This window comes from Nematostella vectensis, chromosome 2 (assembly GCF_932526225.1).
Source record: "Nematostella vectensis chromosome 2, jaNemVect1.1, whole genome shotgun sequence".
Classification (NCBI taxonomy): Eukaryota; Metazoa; Cnidaria; class Anthozoa; order Actiniaria; family Edwardsiidae; genus Nematostella; species Nematostella vectensis.
In genome coordinates, this window is record NC_064035.1 from 10181540 (window position 1) to 10200362 (window position 18823).

At 39.1% G+C, this 18823-nt stretch overlaps 3 protein-coding genes across 4 annotated transcripts; 1 reads left to right on the plus strand and 2 right to left on the minus strand.

Moving 5' to 3' along the window:
* Positions 1-291: 291 nt before the first annotated feature.
* LOC5521189 (neuronal acetylcholine receptor subunit alpha-10) lies at positions 292-7755 on the plus strand. The gene is made up of 5 exons (XM_001641058.3): positions 292-1681; positions 2240-2376; positions 5274-5318; positions 5784-5893; positions 5981-7755. Exons 1-5 carry the CDS (start codon positions 1585-1587, stop codon positions 7131-7133), a joined length of 1542 nt encoding a protein of 513 aa, XP_001641108.3. The 5' UTR covers positions 292-1584; the 3' UTR covers positions 7134-7755.
* LOC5521188 (globin) lies at positions 7665-14745 on the minus strand. Of its 2 annotated transcripts, XM_032366571.2 has the most exons (5): positions 13869-14745; positions 13649-13708; positions 11647-11858; positions 9863-10088; positions 7665-8632 (listed from the first exon to the last, which is right to left on the minus strand). In XM_032366571.2, exons 3-5 carry the CDS (start codon positions 11787-11789, stop codon positions 8501-8503), a joined length of 501 nt encoding a protein of 166 aa, XP_032222462.2. In that variant the 5' UTR covers positions 11790-11858; positions 13649-13708; positions 13869-14745; the 3' UTR covers positions 7665-8500. The 2 variants fall into 2 exon arrangements, with proteins under 2 accessions (XP_032222462.2, XP_048577309.1); XM_048721352.1 differs by lacking the exons at positions 13649-13708; positions 13869-14745 and having other exon boundaries at positions 11647-12393.
* An 870-nt stretch (positions 14746-15615) lies between these two features.
* Positions 15616-18735, minus strand: LOC5521187 (transmembrane protein 41A-A). The gene is made up of 5 exons (XM_001640934.3): positions 18460-18735; positions 18205-18361; positions 17374-17535; positions 16801-16939; positions 15616-15825 (listed from the first exon to the last, which is right to left on the minus strand). The coding sequence occupies exons 1-5, from the start codon at positions 18627-18629 to the stop codon at positions 15647-15649; spliced, it is 807 nt and encodes a 268-aa protein (XP_001640984.1). The 5' UTR covers positions 18630-18735; the 3' UTR covers positions 15616-15646.
* Between the last annotated feature and the right edge of the window lie 88 nt (positions 18736-18823).

Here is an 18823-nt window from a genome sequence, read left to right on the forward strand (position 1 = left end):
AAAGTTTTGTAACATTTTCTTCGAATCCAATTGTGCGATATCTACATTGAAGAAACTCGCCTGCCCAGATGTCTTGAAATTAATCCCACAAACAAGACAAAACTCGTCTTTGCTGCGTTTGTTGTTCAATCTTTTTAGTGACGTTTTAGGTGATTGAAATTGAACAGTTGTTTTCTTTCGAAGAGGAGAACTAACCGCAGTTTGATTCATGATTTCCGACTAAACCCATGCAAAGCATATTAGCATATTGACAGCTTTCGCGCGATGGTACGGGTTTTGGCACGTCGGTCGCTTATTAACGCTCACGCATGCGCAACAGAAACAGTTTCGACCCATGGCAGAGGTATCTTTTCCACGCGAACGCCAGCCAAGCGAAATACAGAGAAAAGAGGCCTCTGCTAGCAGGGAAGGTAAGTGCGAAAAATCCTGGTGAATCGCGGACTGCCAAAGGTAGCCCAAATCTTGGTTTCCACAGAGTCCGTCCAAATCGAAGCTGGAAAGGCAACGCATAGACTACTAATTGACGATGAGGGGAGGGGACGTGAGATTTCGTTTCCAAGATGGCGACGGTTTGTTCCACAGGAAACCCAAATCGACACGATGAAATTAGTGTTAAGGCCCTTAAAGATTGCGCTTGAATTGCGCAGTTATTTTTACATTCGAAGGGATAGGGCGAGCATATTATGACTTATTTTAGCCCCCTCCCCGCACTACCGTAACACATCCCCTAAATTGAATACTATTTCAAGAACACTTTATCTATCTAAACGATCTCATAAGCGATAGATGATACTAAAACAAGCACACCTTATCGGTTTTCTTACCCTATTGCGTCAGTTAAACTGTCTCTGCGGTAAGGCACATCTTTTTTGTTTCCTACTGTCACACTATGGGCGTGTTTCACCAAAGTTGGCCGGTAGCTGAAGTATTATCACCTACATGTGTTAACAGCTGATAAGCATACTAGCCGAGTTACTGCTGCTTAGAAGACAAGGTTGCTTGCGTGAAAAATGTGCTTCATGCACTATTTGCTCTGTGAGGACGCATGGTTAAAGTGAATACTCCGGTCATTCTGTGTATGTGTAAAGATGAAAAACATTATTATGTACAGATGTCCTTGCTGCATCAAAAATTTAGCTATGGTAAAATAATTAGGGATGCCTTAAACTCGTTAACTGAATAGCTCGTTGATAAATGACCGGATAAAAAATAATTAATTAAATCATTTTAGTAACTGGAGTCGGATGGAAAGGAAACCCTTCAAGATTATCTCCTAAGTAGTGAGTTAAAATTTCCAAATGAACCGAATTTTTTCAGAGTCGGTGAGAGTTGTGATGCTTGTCACGAGTGTTTTGGGACAGCATACATCTACATGTTAACCAAGACAGAAAGACATTAGAATAGCCGACTGCCCCCTTCTCGTCACTAGTCCTCCCCAATAGGCCTACGGTTACATCAACATAAACATTAACCTCTGTTAATCAACTATTAACGAGAATTTTTCCAGTCCAGATTTGATATCTGCAGGCGCAAGACATCGAGAGACACTACTAGCTAACATCTAACGTCTTCTACTATCCAGCCATGGATTCATTGTCAACCAGTACAGCGTTTTCAAGGGTGTTAATCGAGTTTCTCTTACTAAGCTGTCTTCTTCTTGGCTGGATTTCCCACATTGATGGTACGTGGTGAAGAATGTGATGGTTGGTGTTGTTTTCTTTACGAATCAGTTAAGAAAACTCGCTACCTCGCCTAGTAACCTACATGTTTTCATTGTAACTTTAGAATTCATCGTGTGAAGTACGTAAATAAAAGGTTTTGTCTGTAATTGACCCATAACGACTTTTTAAAACTTATTTACTCAAACCGAATTTCGCTTCATAAGGTTTACAGATTCGTCCTGAAATTACTGGTATTTGTCGCATGAATTTAATTACTGAAAGTGAATATTTACTTGTGGTAGTTTAAGCTGACTTGCTGGCGGTGTTTGGAAGTCATGTTTATAAAACAGTTCTCACAATATTGCGAAAAACAATTATGGAAGCGGCACAGTTATGGTAGCTTGTGTGTTCCCTGAATAAATTACTTCAGAGCAGAATTACTCTCGCTTATTATTAGACGCAAATTATTCATTTTCACAAAATAAAAGATTCTCAAAAGGGGGCCGATCGTGGATGCCTTTCTGCGGCTCTTTGTCCCTTCGTTATATAACAAAAGTCAATTATGGTTTTTGTTATAGGTGCATCGGCGACCGATGAGCAAAGGTTATTGGAACGATTGATCAACGCGAGTGGTAGTGGCGTCCGGCCGATTCTTGACCTGGCCCGTCCGACGAATGTCACTCTAGACATAACATTCAACAGTATTATAGATGTGGTAAGATTTCTTTAAAATAGGGAGATATAGCAGTAAGACATTGAGGCTAAATGCTGGGCCTAATGACGGATTATTGAGAACAATCCGTAATGAATGTAAAAGAAAACAAGTTACCAGCGTAGATACCGAAAGGGAACGGCCATCAGCTATTTAGGTCAGCTTTTATAAGGATCTTTTATATATATATATATATTTGTCTTTTTTTGCCATGAATGTCAGATGGGCTTCGCGCCAGTCCTCATTGACAAGTATTATACTGGACGCTTGTCATTGCTTCTTCTTGGGAGCTTAAGTCGTTAAATGAAAATAACGTGATGTCAATAAAAAAAATTGATAAACACACGACATTCCTGAAACCATTAATATTGCTGATGCGTAACAGGTCTCAAACATTCCCTTAGTCTTGTGGTCACCTGAGCGAGGTTGTGTCAGCAATATTAGGTGATGTTGGCGCTTGCTGCATGAGACCTAACATAACCCACCCAGAGGTTGTTGACAGCAGTGTTCGGGAATGTTCTTTCCTATCAATTTCGTTTGGCGCTCCCAGTACACTACAGCAGAACGCTTGCATAGCATTTGTGAAGCAAGTGTGTTATTATTACCAAAACAAAGGTGAAGGCTAGATCTGCACATAAATATATGTTATTTTCCAGCTGGGAGGTCCGTATCGTGAAATACCGTGACCGAGGTCTTTAAAATACTGACCGAGGCCGAAGGCCGAGGTCAGTATTTTCAAGGGCGAGGTCACGGTATTTACACGATACGGACCGACCCTTAGCTGGGAAATAACATATTTATTTTATCCCTCAATTCAATAGATTTTCCAACTTTGTTTACCTTACGGGCTTTATGGTTGCACGAGGCGAGGTTTTACTTCTGACTTTCGTCGATGTTCGTGAAGATTTTGTTCGCTCATGATCATTCAATAAACTCCATTTTGTATTTCCACACCCGGCCCTACCAATCGTTAGAAATCGATCATCGGAAACTAATGGAATTAGTCAATATTAATAGATATTAATCAGTTGATTATTATTGATTGATATTGGAAATCGATAATAATCGATACTCACAGCCCAAGAGTACTCAATCATATTGATTATTATCGATTAATATCGGGTTTTATCGATTTCTTATATTTATAACTGACCACTGGAAAGCAAGTACGACGACGACGGCTAGGACAACACGATCGAAAAAGATGTTTTCGCGCGTGGCAATCAATATAAATTTGATTGCAATGGAATAAGCAAAACATTATAGTCAGAGACAGATAAAAATTAACTAAGGACATTATTTATACAGTAACGAACATAGCAAGAGGGGTGGAGTTTATAATGCAAACGTCCGCGTCCTTAACTGAAGGTGAAACTTAAAATTTTCACGTCGTGGTTTTATGGAAAACGGCTGAAATGTATCAGACAGGATGCATTTCCACGTGCTGCTATTGAATTCTTAATCAAATTCCATTGTTTTCGGCCGTCGTCGTCGTTGCCCAAGGTCCCTAATTCATTTAGGTCGACACAATGTTGATTCAGATGTCGAACTGATTGCGTTGTTCCAATGGGCCAAAAAGTTACTGTTGCCTTGCAAAAATCAAAACAAATGCGGCACAACAAGGTCTTCCACGTTGTCGAACGTGAAACGGTGTCGAACGTTGTCGAACTTGAAACGGTGTCGAACTTTTGCAGGACGGACGTAATTGATTTAGACGTCAAGCTTCTCATGTGCCAATATAATTTTAATTAGTATTTAAAAATACTAAACAATTAGGTTTGGCACGGAATGAGCGCGGCTCGATATCTTGTATATCTTGAATGTGGTTTGCAAATGGTAAAATTGAGCCCTTTTGAAGCAATATAAAGACTCGCTTCGTTTATCTTACCTTGTCTATCTGATTAAAAAAAAAAACAGTCAAACAATTGATGTCAGATGATACATTTCGACGGAATGGAAGAAATCGATATTTATTAATATAATCAATAATAATCGATAATTTCAATATTTTTCGATAAAAATCAATAATAATCGATACTCACACAGTTTCACGTTATCGATTTTTATTGATTTCCTATATTAATCGATTGATTGATATTGACTTTTATCGATTACTATTGATTATTATTGATTATCGGAATTATCGGTTGGTAGGGCCGGGTTCCACACAACGCTTATTAATCCTCCAGAAATACAGAACCTCCAAAGAAGACATACTCTGAGTTTTGACCAACAATTTTGTAAAATAATTTAGTCCAAATTGATACGTCGTTCTCAACTCGATTTGATAGTAGAAATGTCTTCTTTCGCTTTAAATCCTCTACACAGACGATAAGATATATTCACTGAAAAGCTCCTTTTGAGGGAGTTTGAAGCCGATTGTTCGTAAAGTTAACGATTCTAGAAAAAATAACAAATAAAATGCTGTTTTAAGGTAAAGATCTATAACTTCGGCAGAAAAAAAATCCAGTTTTCGATGGTCATTTTACAAATAAACTTACTATTTCGAGCTTTAGAGGTGAGCGGGCCGGTATCGCGGGGTCCTGATCGTAGGATACCGGACGCTCACGAGAGCCAATCAGAGCGCGCGATTTGATGGGTACCGGACCCCGAAAAAAAATAATTATTGATATCCTCCTTCGGTTTTGTCTGATCCGTTCATTTTCAAAACAGTACAGTCAGTCGCATCCTCCAACGTTAAAGAAAACGTGAGAATTTTCTTACGCAATTCCTTTATCGCGCGCAAGCACATTTGCCCGCGTTCATAGATTTCAAGTATCGCTTTTATTGAACGTTGACCAAATGTGAGAGCCAACAGATTTCCCAATGACTCTATTTGGGATGCAAAAGGACTCCACGGTAGTCTGGGGTAATGTATTTTTCTCTTTTTTCTACTTCAGGACGAGAAACATCAAATTTTGTCTTCAAGTGTTTGGATTCGGCAGGTATGATAACATACGTTTCTGCTGTTGCTTTTGTAGTCTACATTGTTGTTGTTGTTGTTATTATTGCTTTAATGTTGTTGCTGTTGTTATTGTTATTATTATTACTTTGTAAACGCACCCCCCCTCCCCCCCACAACGGTCGAGGGTCCATTTTCGGCTCTCAATAGACGTGCTATTTGTAGACAAATCTATAAAGCATAAGCTAGATCACTCTAGTATGTAGCCAAATCTGTCAATAAACGTCCCGTGGAGATACTGCAAAGGCATAAAACACCTTTCTTTGTTCTTTCGGAGGTGGTCAAATTTTTATCAGAGAACTCCCCCCCCACCCCAGAAAAATTAGGTCCACTTTTACGGATTCCGCACCCCCCTCCCCCCCAAGAAACATCCTTGGTTACGGGCCTGCTTTAGTAGTCTGCAATGTCTCTGACTCGGGTCCTGATCAACTAAGTTTTTTTTTACTAGTCGTGGATCGCTGAGACGTTAAGCTGGGATCCTGCAGAGTACGGTGGTGTCAATCAAATAGTCGTGTCATCCCAGTTACTATGGCAACCAGATACTGTCCTTTACAACAAGTAAGTGATATGTGCATGCTTAATCAAATTGTCACCGTTCATAGTTTGCTCATACCGCGCTGTGATAGTAAGTTCTCTGTTTGTCAGCATCTTTGAAGAATTCGACAGCCGCTTGGACACGACAGTCACGCGTGTGCGCGTTTACTCGAGCGGTTTCGTGTACTGGGCCATGCCTTATGTGTTCAAGACAATGTGCAAGATCGATGTAACAGACTTCCCGTTCGATTCCCAGAGATGTCCCATCACGTTTGGCGCGTGGCAGTACGACCAAAACGAAGTCAACCTTATCAATAACAAGAGGCTCGCCACAGTCGCGAGCACGCGTGTCGAGAATGGGGAATGGACGGTCGAGAAGGTCGCAATTGAGCGCCGAGTAATATTCTATCAGTGCTGCCCTAACCAGCCGTACCCCGAGATCTCCTTTGTTATCCACATGCAGCGAAGATCGCTATTTTACGTGGTGAATCTCGTGTTACCGAACTTTCTCATCACATTGCTGGCGTTTTTCTCGTTTTTCATCCCCGTGGAATGTGGCGAGAGAATGTCGTTCGTTATAACAGTCTTGTTGAGTATGACCGTGTTTCTGTTACTTGTAGCAGAGAGTATCCCGCCGACCTCAGAGGCAGTACCAGTCATAGGAGTTTACTATACGTTCTGTATTGTCGAGGTGTTCCTTGCTTTAGTTGCGACCGGGATCAGTTTTCGGATCAACTACAGTTACATGTTCGGTGACGGCCTATCTCCATGGCTCAAGACTCTGCTCTTTGAAAAGGTCGGTCCTCTGTTGCGCTTTGACGTAAAGAAAACCCTTCGTAAGGGGTACGTCGAATACTTGGACACAAAAGCACGTGTTCCGTGTGACTGCTGCCTTGACTCCCCAGGGGGGGTTACCAGGGACGAAGAAATGCAAATGATTTGTAAACACAACGCTGGAAATGCCAATCAAAATGGTCCCGATTCTGGCGGCTTACCCCACAAGGAGATACCGGGGTTTGTGCTCAACGGCCAGCAGGCAGGAAATGGTTCGGCAAAATGCCGGGTGATCACAACCCCGGTGGAGTCGGAGCTTATCCGAGCTGTCAAATGTCATCAACATAGTGACAGAAAGAGGACTGAGAGCAAATTAGCGGCTGCAATCGTCGACAGGGCTTTCCTCTGGGTTTTTAATACCGTGTTCGTTATTTGCACCGCTGCGATCCTAGGAAGTCCGTCAATCAAGTCAAATCACTCCGATGGGTGATCTTGGCCCGACGAAAACATTTATTTGAGGAATGAGATCTTATATAGGGGCTCCGACTTTTATGCATCATGTTTTACAGGAAAAAGAAATTAATTACAAAGTTTAGCCGTTTTTAGTTTTAGTAGTAATATATATTTTTTTTGCTTTGTGCTTTCCAAGCGTTTTTCCACAACTGCTTGCTTCTCGAAGATGATACAAAATGGCAAAGAATTAAAACATGAGTTGAGATAGGAATATGAAATTTATATGAAATAGTTTAGTTGTCAGTAAACGTTTCTGGTGAATCTATTTCATTACTGGTCGTTTTACCCGGAAGGGAGAGGGGGGGGGGGGGGGGGGGGGTACAGTATGAATGGTTTTGCACCCTAGGTCTTAACCTTCAATTCGGATCTCCTGTGGTTGAACGCCTGGAGCGAGGCTTGGCTTGGGTAGTCAGTGCATTTATAAGCATCCTTTTTAAGCTATTTCTTGGTTAAAACACACTAAAAAGAACGTTATGCAAGTAACATATCTATGAATTATCAACAAATGTTAAGATACGTATGTAATCTTTATTTACAAATTGTCACTTTAACAAATCTTGATATTGCTAATTAAAGATGTTATGAAATATGAAATATTACAAACTGTGATTCGTGCCGTGTGTGTTTGGGGCGTTCCAGGGCGGTCACGAAGAAAACACGTAATTGAGGAAACAGGGTTAGGATTTTCGAGCTTAGATATTAGATATGGGATTCACATAAGAAAGTATTTTACCGTTTGGATTTCTTAAGGAGTAACACTTGGGTTGGTTGTTTCCATCGCATTTCCAGGGGTACGGAATTCGAGAAGGGTAATATATTCGCTGCATCACCCCAGCAAATAGATACTTTCCAACGTAACATCGTGCAGCTGGAAAGCGTTTTTGTTTTCCGTGATCTTTTGTTGATATGTTTGGTTGTATGTTTTAAGGTTACGTAACTACGTTGACATACGTTGACATAACGTTTTCACCACATGTCGTATAAACATCATAAAAATATGATAAATTTTCTCGCCTGTTGCACGCAATAAGTGTAAGAAAACTTCATGAAATAGTAGAAGAGCATTGCATGCAAAAGCAGGGGCGCTGACTTTAAGATGTCTGCCCCTGTTTCACATGGTATCGGCGATATAGGGGGGGGGGGGGCATTGCATTGGAAAAGCCATTAGGAAACCATTAGTTGCAGAGGTTCTTTTGGCTTCGCTCTGACATCAAGGAGGTGTGCCCATGTTTCACATGGTATTAGCGATAAAACAAAACAAGGGGAATGGGAGGGCATCGCATGGAAAACCCCCTTAGGCAACTATTAGTTTCAGAGGATTTTTTAGGCTTCGCGCTGCTGACTTCAGGAGGAAAGTCCATGTTTCATGGTATCCGCGATAAAACGAAACAGTTTGTTCCAAGCCTCGGCTGTTCCGTCTGTCCATTGAGTCTTGAGCAGATCTTGTATCGTGTCCGTGTAAGCAACTTGCATGGCCTATCAATAAAGGCATCTCAGTCCTTCAGCAGTTTCAGTACCATAAGTTGCGAGGCTACATAAGGTGCTATGGCTATTTCTCCATTGCGCGGGGACCCTCTATAAAAAAATCCTAAGTTCATGAATTCTTTACTCGGCGTCTATACATAAAGCTTTATTCAATGAGCAACCTCTTATGAACGAACACGACCCGATCAAAATAAAATATTATTATAATTTCAAATGTTTATGAAATAAGTTATTTCGCATGCTTTGAGCCTGGACGTTTAATTTGCTTGATTCAACACTGGGACCCCTGTGGCGCGTGGAGAAGGTGTCGGCTTGAACAATCCCGAGGCTCGCGCAACACAGCTGTATTTTGCCTATTTGATGCCCATTTTAAAAACATTGCTCTTTGTGAATCATTTACTCTCGGGGCAACCTTATTCGAAATTGACTCTTTATAGGAACGTCTTATTTTCAGTCGAGACTTGGCCGTTATATAAAAATAAAATACCAAATCAAGTATTTGAGGAGAATTTCACCAATAATAAACAGCAATGTATATTAGAAAACACCACACTAAAAATTTTTTTTGCCATCTGACTCGTGTGGACATTCTTAGCATCTGTTGAAATCTCTCTCGAGGTTCTAATTTAGAAGGTTCTTTTAAGATTCTTAAAAGAAGTGTAGGTGTATACTATAAACAAGAAATCACTTTTTCGTATTTATGCTTTAACACTGTAGTCTATCTGTGCCTATCAACCCTATGGCAACACTGATTATCAATAAAATCTAAATTTAAAATCATAAACGCTCGGAGCGTTCCTGTAGCTTTCCACACATTAGACAATATTTCCAGTCTGAAAACACTAATGCAAATAGATTATTTCATAAATCCCGATCGATTCAAAAGGAAACAAAAGCGAACTTCTAAAAGCAGCGACGGCGAAGGTGATGAAAACGTGACCTAAATAAATCATTCTAAAATCTATTCTAGTTTGGAGTGAATTAACTCGTTTTTGTAGTTCCAGAAGCAAAGATAAGCTATTGTAAGAACTTGTTACTGCCTTAGCGAACAAAATATAATTGTGTTGAAGGCAAACGCCCTGCTCGAGATCTTTATTAGCACATCGAGTGACAAGGGGTGGACAAAGGGGGTGCTCGTATCCAGCCTTGAAATACAAATAAAATCAACCATCATGAAATACAAATAAAAACAAGAATATCTCTATGAATTAGACAACTCACATCGAGATAGGCCGGCTTGAGGGCCCTTGCCTTGTGTCGTGCCCCGAGGTTTTCTAAGTAAGCGGCGAAACTTTCCGCATCATCCATGGCGGAGACAGCGTTCTCTACGGCCTTCATGACTCGCTTGGCGTGACCGTGTAACGCATTAGCCTGCTCCAGCTCAACCTGGTCTAGTGTGGCAAACTCTGGGAACAGCTTTTGGTAGTCTGGGTTTATTTCAAAGAACCTGAAAACAAAAGGATGTGTTTGAGTGAAGAGCAATTTTCATGCGCGAAGCCAGGATTTGTCGGGAAGGGAGTGCGCGGGCATAGATGCCCATATAAAAAAGGCCAAGATTGGGAGTTTTATTGCGCGCCCCAGTGACCCTCCCATGCTATACGCAATATATTCTACCTTTAAATCGCCCGAGCTACACCCCAGAAAATAGGGCTTATTCATACAGTGAAGTTAAACCCAACCAATCAAACCCTCCCGCTAGCTCTAAAGTAATTATTTTAAGTATTTCTCTCTAAATTTTACCATTGATACGAGGTGGTGTTATTCCTTAGAGCCTCGAGTAAACAGTCATCATCTCTTTAAAAGCGGACAAATTATCGAGAAACGAGAAATGCCCTCTTAACGAGAAAAGTGTCCAGACGTGGACAAATAAAGTAGTGTATATTCCCCCTCTGATGGGATTTGTAAGCAGCAGGATAGTTTTAAAAAGAAGAGAAGGGGAAAAATTTGAAAGAATTGAACAAAAACATACACCTCCATGTCCTATAACTGTTTTTTACGTCGTCGAAAGCTAATTCAAGTCCCAACACCCGTATGTCTACGAGAACAGGAAAGCAATCATTCTAATAACAATAGATATTTCCTTGCCGCTGGCGTATACTGTATTTGTTGTGTTGTCTGGAATATCGCCAATTACCTGTCATCTCATAGGACAAAATGCTTTAGATTCAATAAAGAAACACAAAACCACGGGATGTCAGAAAAAGTTAGATATTATTTAAACAACTGCCTAAGGCTAGCTATGTTACTTTTCAACATCCGTTTAACATGAAACGATTTTTCTTGAAAATCTGCACACCAAAGGATGCGAACCGAAATTTCTCATTAATAGACATCCGAATGAAATAAAACTTTCCTATATGCGAGAGATAATAAAAATAACTTGCTATCCTTTTCTACTCATTAATATATTACTCTATCTTTTTAGTGCGCATACATCTCGGAAGTGAATAATATTTATTGCTTTTCTATCGTTTACAATACAGGTATCTGTGTTTTATCGTAGAGACTTAGCAAAGGACTTATACAACAGGCCTATTTACACAGTGTCTCATTGATAAAGGATCCTTAAAGGGCAAGATAAACATCTTAGCGAAGTTTACCCTTGGACGCTTTGGACTCCATGGCGACAGAATATATGAAGTCAATAGAACTCATATAAAACATCCTACGATAAAAGGAAGAAGACGCCATGCCATAAAAATAACATTACTTTGTAGAAAACAGAGAACAGAAGAAAATTGTTGGGTATTTAAAGTAGCGAGCAGGGATTCGCGAGCGGTGCGATGTGAATACAGGAAGTGGTAGAACAACTTCCGCAACTCTCCGGCTAATCATTTGATTTTAGTTTAAAAATGTCTTTAAAGAAAAAGAAATCCTCTATAAAAACCCAACTTTTAAGTTGATGAGGCTTCTTGAGAACTTTTTCATCGTTAAATGTTTGACTTTTTCCTGGACTACTGCCTTATGCGTCACAAGGCAGGTAAAAGTTAGCTCGATACTCTTACCTGAGAAAAGTCTTTTTGCCAACTGCCTTCGAGTGTTGCTCGATTGTCTCCCACGTTTCTCGTACTAGATACTTCTGGGCTACAGATAGGGGGATTTTCACGGGCTCTCTAGGCGGTTTGAAGGTAGACGAACCACAACCCATATCTCCAAGTCTGCCCGTGTTTTGCGGCAAATGTTGATCTTTTAGATTTACAAAGCGCACCTGCTGGTTCTAGAAAGAAATTAACTAATTAAAAGGCTTGAGCATATTTGTGTGAAGAAGAAGACTTCCGTAAATTGCCTAGACTTTGCTGCAAGGGTATTTTTCTTGTGGCGCGTCCTACGCGCGCTTTGATTGGACGAAAAAACAGTAATATATTGTCAGTTGAGTGTAAATCTTTTATTTTTGTAACAGACACGTCTTTCGCAGCCGTTAACACAGGGAGCCCATAACTAAAAACGGCCGGGAGGGGGGGGGGTCTCATTAATCAAAAGGAATGATATAATCAGTAAAACAGGTGCAGACTTAGAAATCTTGCCAAGATTTCCCCAAAAGAACTGAAACCATATCTCACTTTCGTCAATGACTTTCCGGATGATGGACAGATTGTTGTGAGATGACGTGATTTGGAAGTTTAGCCCAATGAAAACAGCTCAAGGCTTTTGTCGTAACCGCGATGTATTGTTTTCGCTTGTAAGACACGAACGTGAGTTTGAAGATTACTCAAAATCGCATTACTGCCAACATTGTGACTTTTGGGACATTCAAGCCACGAGATAGTTTCCAGGAAACACGTCAAGAACAGGAAATGGCTCAAAGGATGCACTTTTTTATTTAAACAATATTTACTAGCAATAATCCCAAAAGCAGAAAGCTTATCTAGGGGGACTCTCATGCTACATGGGATGCCCTTACCCTATTGTAAAGGCGGAGTAAACATTAGTTAGGAACTTCAACTTAATCAAACACTTATCTCAAGACTTCCAGTCTTACAGTATAATGTCGGTCAAGTAGAGCAAAAATTGAAATATCCGGAAAAGATAAATGAAAAGCAGTTAAAAAAGCAATAATATTTAGCATTCAATATTAAGTTATAGAGTTAACTTGCACATATGGAGTAAAAGAAAACAAAACGTACCTTGATACTCTCGCAACTTCCAAAACTTCAGCAAACAGCAAAGCAAGCAAGCGAATAAACGAATGAAAAAGCACACTTACTAGTAGGAAGACTAACTAGATAAAAACAAACAAGCCAGTAAACAGAAACTAACTTTCAAACAACAGAAGGCAATCAAAATAAAGTCGAGATCTAAAATAGGGACGTGTTAAATAAACCCACATTTCTGAAACACAGAAAACTCAGTATTTTTCACTGGTAGAATAAATCTGAGTCTTACATCCTTAAATGTTTTATGTGTAGTGACTTGCTGTTTTAGGCAATGCCGCTTATATGATACGTTAGTGTTAGTGCGGAGAAGGGCCCTCAGTTTTTTGTTTAAAAAAAATGGACACTCTCTTATACACCTATTTTGAGTTACTCTCACAGTAAAAAAAATGCAACTAGACAAGCTACAGGATCTCATTAAAATCCGCGTCCTCTCTTTCTGCAGATAAATTATGTGTCTTTTAAATACGCCTTTTACGTGCCGACCGAGATTGTCTCTTCAACTAAAAACTTAATTTACCCTGCTTTGAAAAAAATAAATAAATGAGATAAAAATGGACAGAAGCATTGTCATAATTTCGAAATGATGTTATAAGAAATACCAGGCACATTGATAAATACTTCTTGTGTTGTTTTGGAGAAGTCGTTAGTCGAGCAGGGACGGCAAGAATGCATGAGATTTTACAGAACGTTATAGTGATTAAAGTCTAGAGAATATATATATCGACGAAAAAGGGGGAAAATAGATCAACAAATTTCCAAATCTAATGGGAGCATACCTGACTCAAAAAGCGAATTAGAAATGGGTGGTCTGTTTCATGGGGATGATGTTTTTGTATAAACTTAGCACACTTACCACTGTTTAAAATGCCGAACGCTGAAAGATGTTGAATTCCTGGCAGTGAACCGAAATCACCTGCAAAACAATTATTTCAATTCGAGTCACAACAATATGAACGATCCCGGAAAAGTAAACACCATGTTACGGTAGGCAGAATAATAAACACGAGAAAGCAATACCACACGAAACTAATAACCGGTGATTTGAACATGAAAAACAAAAAAATCATACTAACTTTTTTCAGCTATCCTTGAATGAAAATCAATTACAGATTACAGTGCTGTGGGCATGTGACTCGACGGGCACATTTTGGTAGCGAGATTGGAATGATTTGTATATGAATAACCTTTACGGGGCAGGAAAAACTTTTATGATGTCGGTCACGTGACAACCAGAATACAGAACAGAGCAATCTGGCAAATGAGCAGCGAGCATTTTGCCAGACAGATGCCAGGAATCTTTTTTAGGTAGGTTTGAATATTATCAGGTATTTTCACAAGGTTTCCACTTTAATGGCACAATACGGATTAGAAATTATTATTTTGGCTGGTGTTAGATGAATAGGCCCGATTACGCATGTATACTCAGTGTATTTGATTTCGAAAAAAAAGGAGTTTACTTTGATGGTAAATAAGTAATAAAAGATCTGCGAAAAAAAGGTACATTCAAAATCACAATTTTACCAAAAAAAGCCTCCCGAAATATATATATTTATACTGGAGTCCTTAAAACCCATCCACGTCTTTCATGGTGAGCTAGGCTGTTTATTTTTGTTCGTAAACAAAGATCAGAGATAATAATATATGAAAACAGTTAAAGGCTTAATGACTCCAATTCTGTTTCGTACCGACTTAATGAATTAAAGAATAAGCTAAAAAAGATACGTGATTATTCAATTCTTCATCATCAGACATCAGAAAACATGCCTTATAGTGTTAGTTGGTATCATATCGGTAATGATATGGGACCACAACTTTAAGGTTGTAAATAAGTTATTTATTTCAAAAATAAAAAATTCAACGCGAGTACAACCCTGAGGGTAGCCTTCGCGTCTAAGTAGAAGCACGGCCTTCTATTGAATAGAGTCTTCATTTAGCTTTTTAAAGTAAGCTTTAAAACGCATCCCCCTCTCCCAACCTCCGTAGAGATAAATAAAGGAAACACTTAAGAAAAGTATTTACAGATAGGGAAATATGGACAAATGGCAGCCGGAAGGGGGTACAACAGCTTTCTTTTTTTTTCTAGAACACTCTCATAATTTGAATTATAGTATTCGACCGCGCTTCAAACGAAAAACCCGCGTGCGCCACACATGGTAACAATGAGCAGCTCTGTACGTTTCATGCGGCAAACATAAAACACTCCGAACGTCTACCAAAACCGGAGCGCGGGAAAATAGTGCATTTTCTTTCGTCGGCCATCTTGGCTTTTACTGATACTAATGCGCATGTAGTCTTTGCGGCTGCGAATTTCAATTACCGCGAACTTTAATATCGCAGAATTTAATATGCTATATCATCATCACAGGTAGGCCAAGCTCTTTATTTGTCCCTATTGATTTTACGGTAAACATAGGGCGAAAAACAAAATTAGTGAAAAATAAAAAACAACTTGTAGTCTAGTGGCGTGTTTGTATACTTTTGACTTGTTCTTTGGCCTTATTTTAATTTTAAAAAGCGCCTTTTTCAAGATTCAAGATTCATGATTTGAAATCTTAATTTTTTTTTATCGTCCTATGTTTACCGTAAAATAGGGACAAAAAAGAGCTTGGGCTACCTGTGGCATCATTTGTTTTTTTTGTCGTTTTTCCAAAAATTGACGATGTAAATATGGTGCGCTTTCTACAGTTTTGTTTTGTTGTGATTTATAAAATTTTCGACAAAAAAGCTGATATTTTCGCGAAAATAAAATTCCCTTAGAAGATAATTTTGCCCCAAACCGCCAAATTAAAGTCTCATCTTTTCGAAAAAAAATAAAAGAGATAGTAATAAGTCCTTTATTTTCGCTATGTACTTATTTAGTCTTGTTGTGTTGCTTATGAAGTCTCTTAACAACAAGTCCTGGAACCATAGCAACAAAAGCCATTGCAGCAAGCTTGAACATGACAGATGCAGTGAAGAGGTCATTAAGAGATTTGAGCTGTGAGAGAAGACATCCAGTTTGACAGCAGAGGAAGTTATACGGCATCAGACCTACCAAATGATGGAATTTGTTTAATTATAGAATGCTAACAGAGATTTTAAGGATATAAGTCTTTTTAACAATGCTACAGCACGAAAAAAAAAAAACAAAGAGAGACAATAAAAAAGGGTTCTGTGCTTTGAATGAAAGTGTATGTCTTGCGTTTTTTCCACATTAAGTGGCTATCTTACCACATCCCAGATAATAATTAATAAAGGTAATCCAGGCAGAACTTAATCAACCAAAAACATATTATTAGGCCAGAGCACAAGATCTGTAGGCTGAATGTTTGTAGGCATTTGCATACTGTAGGATGTTATTTTATGCTGCAACATCTTATTTGAAAAACAATATTTTCCTCTTTATTAAACAAGGACTTGCAGTATAGAAGGAGCACACCTGGACAAGTCTTCATTCTCGCGAGACTTTTTCAGGTGCAGAGCTCCATAACAAGAAGCAAAAGAGAGATCATCAAGTTCGAAATAATGAATTAAACATTATCAGTCCAAAAAACAACAAAATTGTTTTAAGTTTTCATTATTTTCACGCGCGTGATGGTAGCATCCTTTCAATTAAGCATGCTCCATTTTTTAATTTTATTTTCAATCACAATTTTATTGTTATTGCCGTAGAAAACCACTCCCAAAAGCTGACTGTTATTGCCTTGTGTATACAGAATATTATTTTCAACTTTAAAATGATCAAAGTTAATCTACGGCTCTGCTTTTTGATATTGACAGAGCTCTGCACTTGACTTGGTCTAGCAAGAATAATGACTTGGACCTGGTCTGCGCCTTTTATACTCCAGGTCCTTGTTTAAAAAAAAGATGAATAGTAGGAAGATTCTGAATTAAAATGTTGTTTGTTTTAACATATTATTAATCTAGTAATTTTCAGCAAAGAATTCCCTGAAGAAATTGGGCATCATTTTAGGGAAGGGTGAATGACAGATGAGAGATGACAGGACATCAATAAATAGGACTCACCTATGAAGACAGAAACAAAGAATTGTGGCAGAGGAACATCTAGAATTGGTGATGTCATGTTTAGAAACCAGTTAGGAGACATTGGGAAGAGTCGTAGAAACAACAAAAAGAAAAACAATCTATCAAGGTTTTCATGAACCTGAAATAAAGAAAGATCTAAATGTTTAAACTTGAAACAAAGATTTTACATTAGAATCACATTACAGAAACCATTACATTCCACTGATAGTCAGTTTAGAAAATTGAAAGTAACACACTACAACAATTTAAAATGTTGAAGATTAAAAAAAAGTAAATAATTACAACTTATTAATGCCACCACTAACAAAATAAGAGATTGAGGATCTCAAAGGAAGGACAAAAACTGGGATATTGAGGGATTAAAGCTGGACTCTACAGTATTTCACAATAAAGAAGAGGGTTGGTAGAAGGGGAGAGGTCAGGAGGGGCTAGGATCAGCCCAAATTTGGGTTATATATGTTCCTTTAGAATGCCTCTGTGTTTTTTTTTTTTTTTTTCATTGTGTTGACCAAGGAGTTGTTTTCCAATCGATAAAGACTTTAGGATCAGTACCTTTGCTTGGAGTGCAGCAACCCTCTCAGGGAAATACTGTACAAGTAAACTTCTACCAAAAGTCCTAGACAGTAAGTAACAGCATGACGCCCCACATGCTGTCAAAAAACATGTCAAGGGAAATGCCTTCCAGATTCCAAAGATTGCCCCTGCTAGAATATTCTACAAACAAACACAGGTTGGGATGTTAATACCATAAAAGGTATGTTATGGGGGGCAACAACTTCAGAAATCGTGGTCTCTCTTGCTCTGGACTTGGAAGGCTAGGAATGGACTTGGGCCCTGTTCTAGGTTTGTCACCATGCGCAATGCTTGGGCCCTGTTCTAGTTTTGTCAGGCTATACAATGCTTAAAGGGCCCTGTTCGAGACTTGTCATACTGGGCAATGCTTGGGTCCTGTTCTAGTTTTGTCATGCTATACAATACTTAAAGGGCCCTGTTCTATAGGTTTGTCACACTAGGTGATGCTTGGTCCTGTTCTAGGCTTGTCACACTAGGCAATCCTTGGGTCCCAGTAACAACTCTACTTTTGCAACAAATCCAGAAAAGCTGTCAGGGATACTACAGAACTCCTTGCCACTCAAACACTTGGATAGCTATCGCTACCCATTGATAAACAAAGTATAAAAAATTTTACAGCTTATCTTGAAAATAGCCCTTTGTGAAATTTAGCCATGTTATGCTACTCTGGCCACCAGGACAAGTTTTAAAAAAGTTATTAGCTACATGCATAAGCCCCATAGCAGAGGGGAATGGGTGAAAACAAGGAAATTGTCCATTAAATGGACACCCCCACCCGAATTCCTGGCTATGAGCATGTGTGTTCCTTACCATGAAAACAGACCCAGGGATGGCAAATGTCTGTTTGTAAAGGTATGCGCTACAGAAAAGGAGAGCTACATAGCCACTATTCTCCTTCTTGTACATCTTGAGAATGCTTGCGAGAGCCTTTAACTCCTCAATACTGCTGGGAAAATATAGCTCCGCTCTGAAAATATATATCACAATCAACACCAGTTTTAGGCTAGGACTTTCTCAGGTACTTATCTGAAGTCTAAGGCTAGCCGCAAGAAAGGACTGGCATACCTCTGATTTGTTGTGTTGCTGTTAAGGTCATCTTCCGATACCATTTCTCTCGCCAGAGGAGGTAGCCATTTGGACAAAAAATACAAGTAAAGCGAAGCCAGAGAGAAGATTGCCAGAACACACAGTACACAGAGTACTGTCTTAACAGATCTTTTCGTAGTATCAGCCATTCAGAATGTATTTTCTTCACAATAGTCACGTGTTTTTGGAAGATTTCTCGTGTGGTGTCTCACTTCTCTGCTACTGAGGAGGAACCGCTTGCAATCACAACAGGGAGCCCAAACATCCGAGGTCTAGCTGATTTATTTTATTTTTCATACTTCAAGTGTATTTTTAATGATATCTACTAAATCAAAATATTATG

Excerpts from the sequence above, each read along its gene's own strand:
- LOC5521187 (XM_001640934.3), bottom strand. The coding sequence starts at position 18,629 with ATGGCTGATACTACGAAAAGATCTGTTAAGACAGTACTCTGTGTACTG. Across the intron at positions 16,940-17,373 it reads TTGCTGCACTCCAAGCAAAG|GTTCATGAAAACCTTGATAG; the intron begins GTACTGATCCTA and ends TCTTTATTTCAG. Across the intron at positions 15,826-16,800 it reads CTTTGTTTCTGTCTTCATAG|GTCTGATGCCGTATAACTTC; the intron begins GTGAGTCCTATT and ends ATCATTTGGTAG.
- LOC5521189 (XM_001641058.3), top strand. The coding sequence starts at position 1,585 with ATGGATTCATTGTCAACCAGTACAGCGTTTTCAAGGGTGTTAATCGAG. Across the intron at positions 5,319-5,783 it reads CAAGTGTTTGGATTCGGCAG|TCGTGGATCGCTGAGACGTT; the intron begins GTATGATAACAT and ends TTTTTTTACTAG. Across the intron at positions 5,894-5,980 it reads GATACTGTCCTTTACAACAA|CATCTTTGAAGAATTCGACA; the intron begins GTAAGTGATATG and ends TCTGTTTGTCAG.
- LOC5521188 (XM_032366571.2), bottom strand. The coding sequence starts at position 11,789 with ATGGGTTGTGGTTCGTCTACCTTCAAACCGCCTAGAGAGCCCGTGAAA. Across the intron at positions 10,089-11,646 it reads GGCAAAAAGACTTTTCTCAG|GTTCTTTGAAATAAACCCAG; the intron begins GTAAGAGTATCG and ends TTTTGTTTTCAG. Across the intron at positions 8,633-9,862 it reads TCAAGCCGGCCTATCTCGAT|GCCATGCAAGTTGCTTACAC; the intron begins GTGAGTTGTCTA and ends CTTTATTGATAG.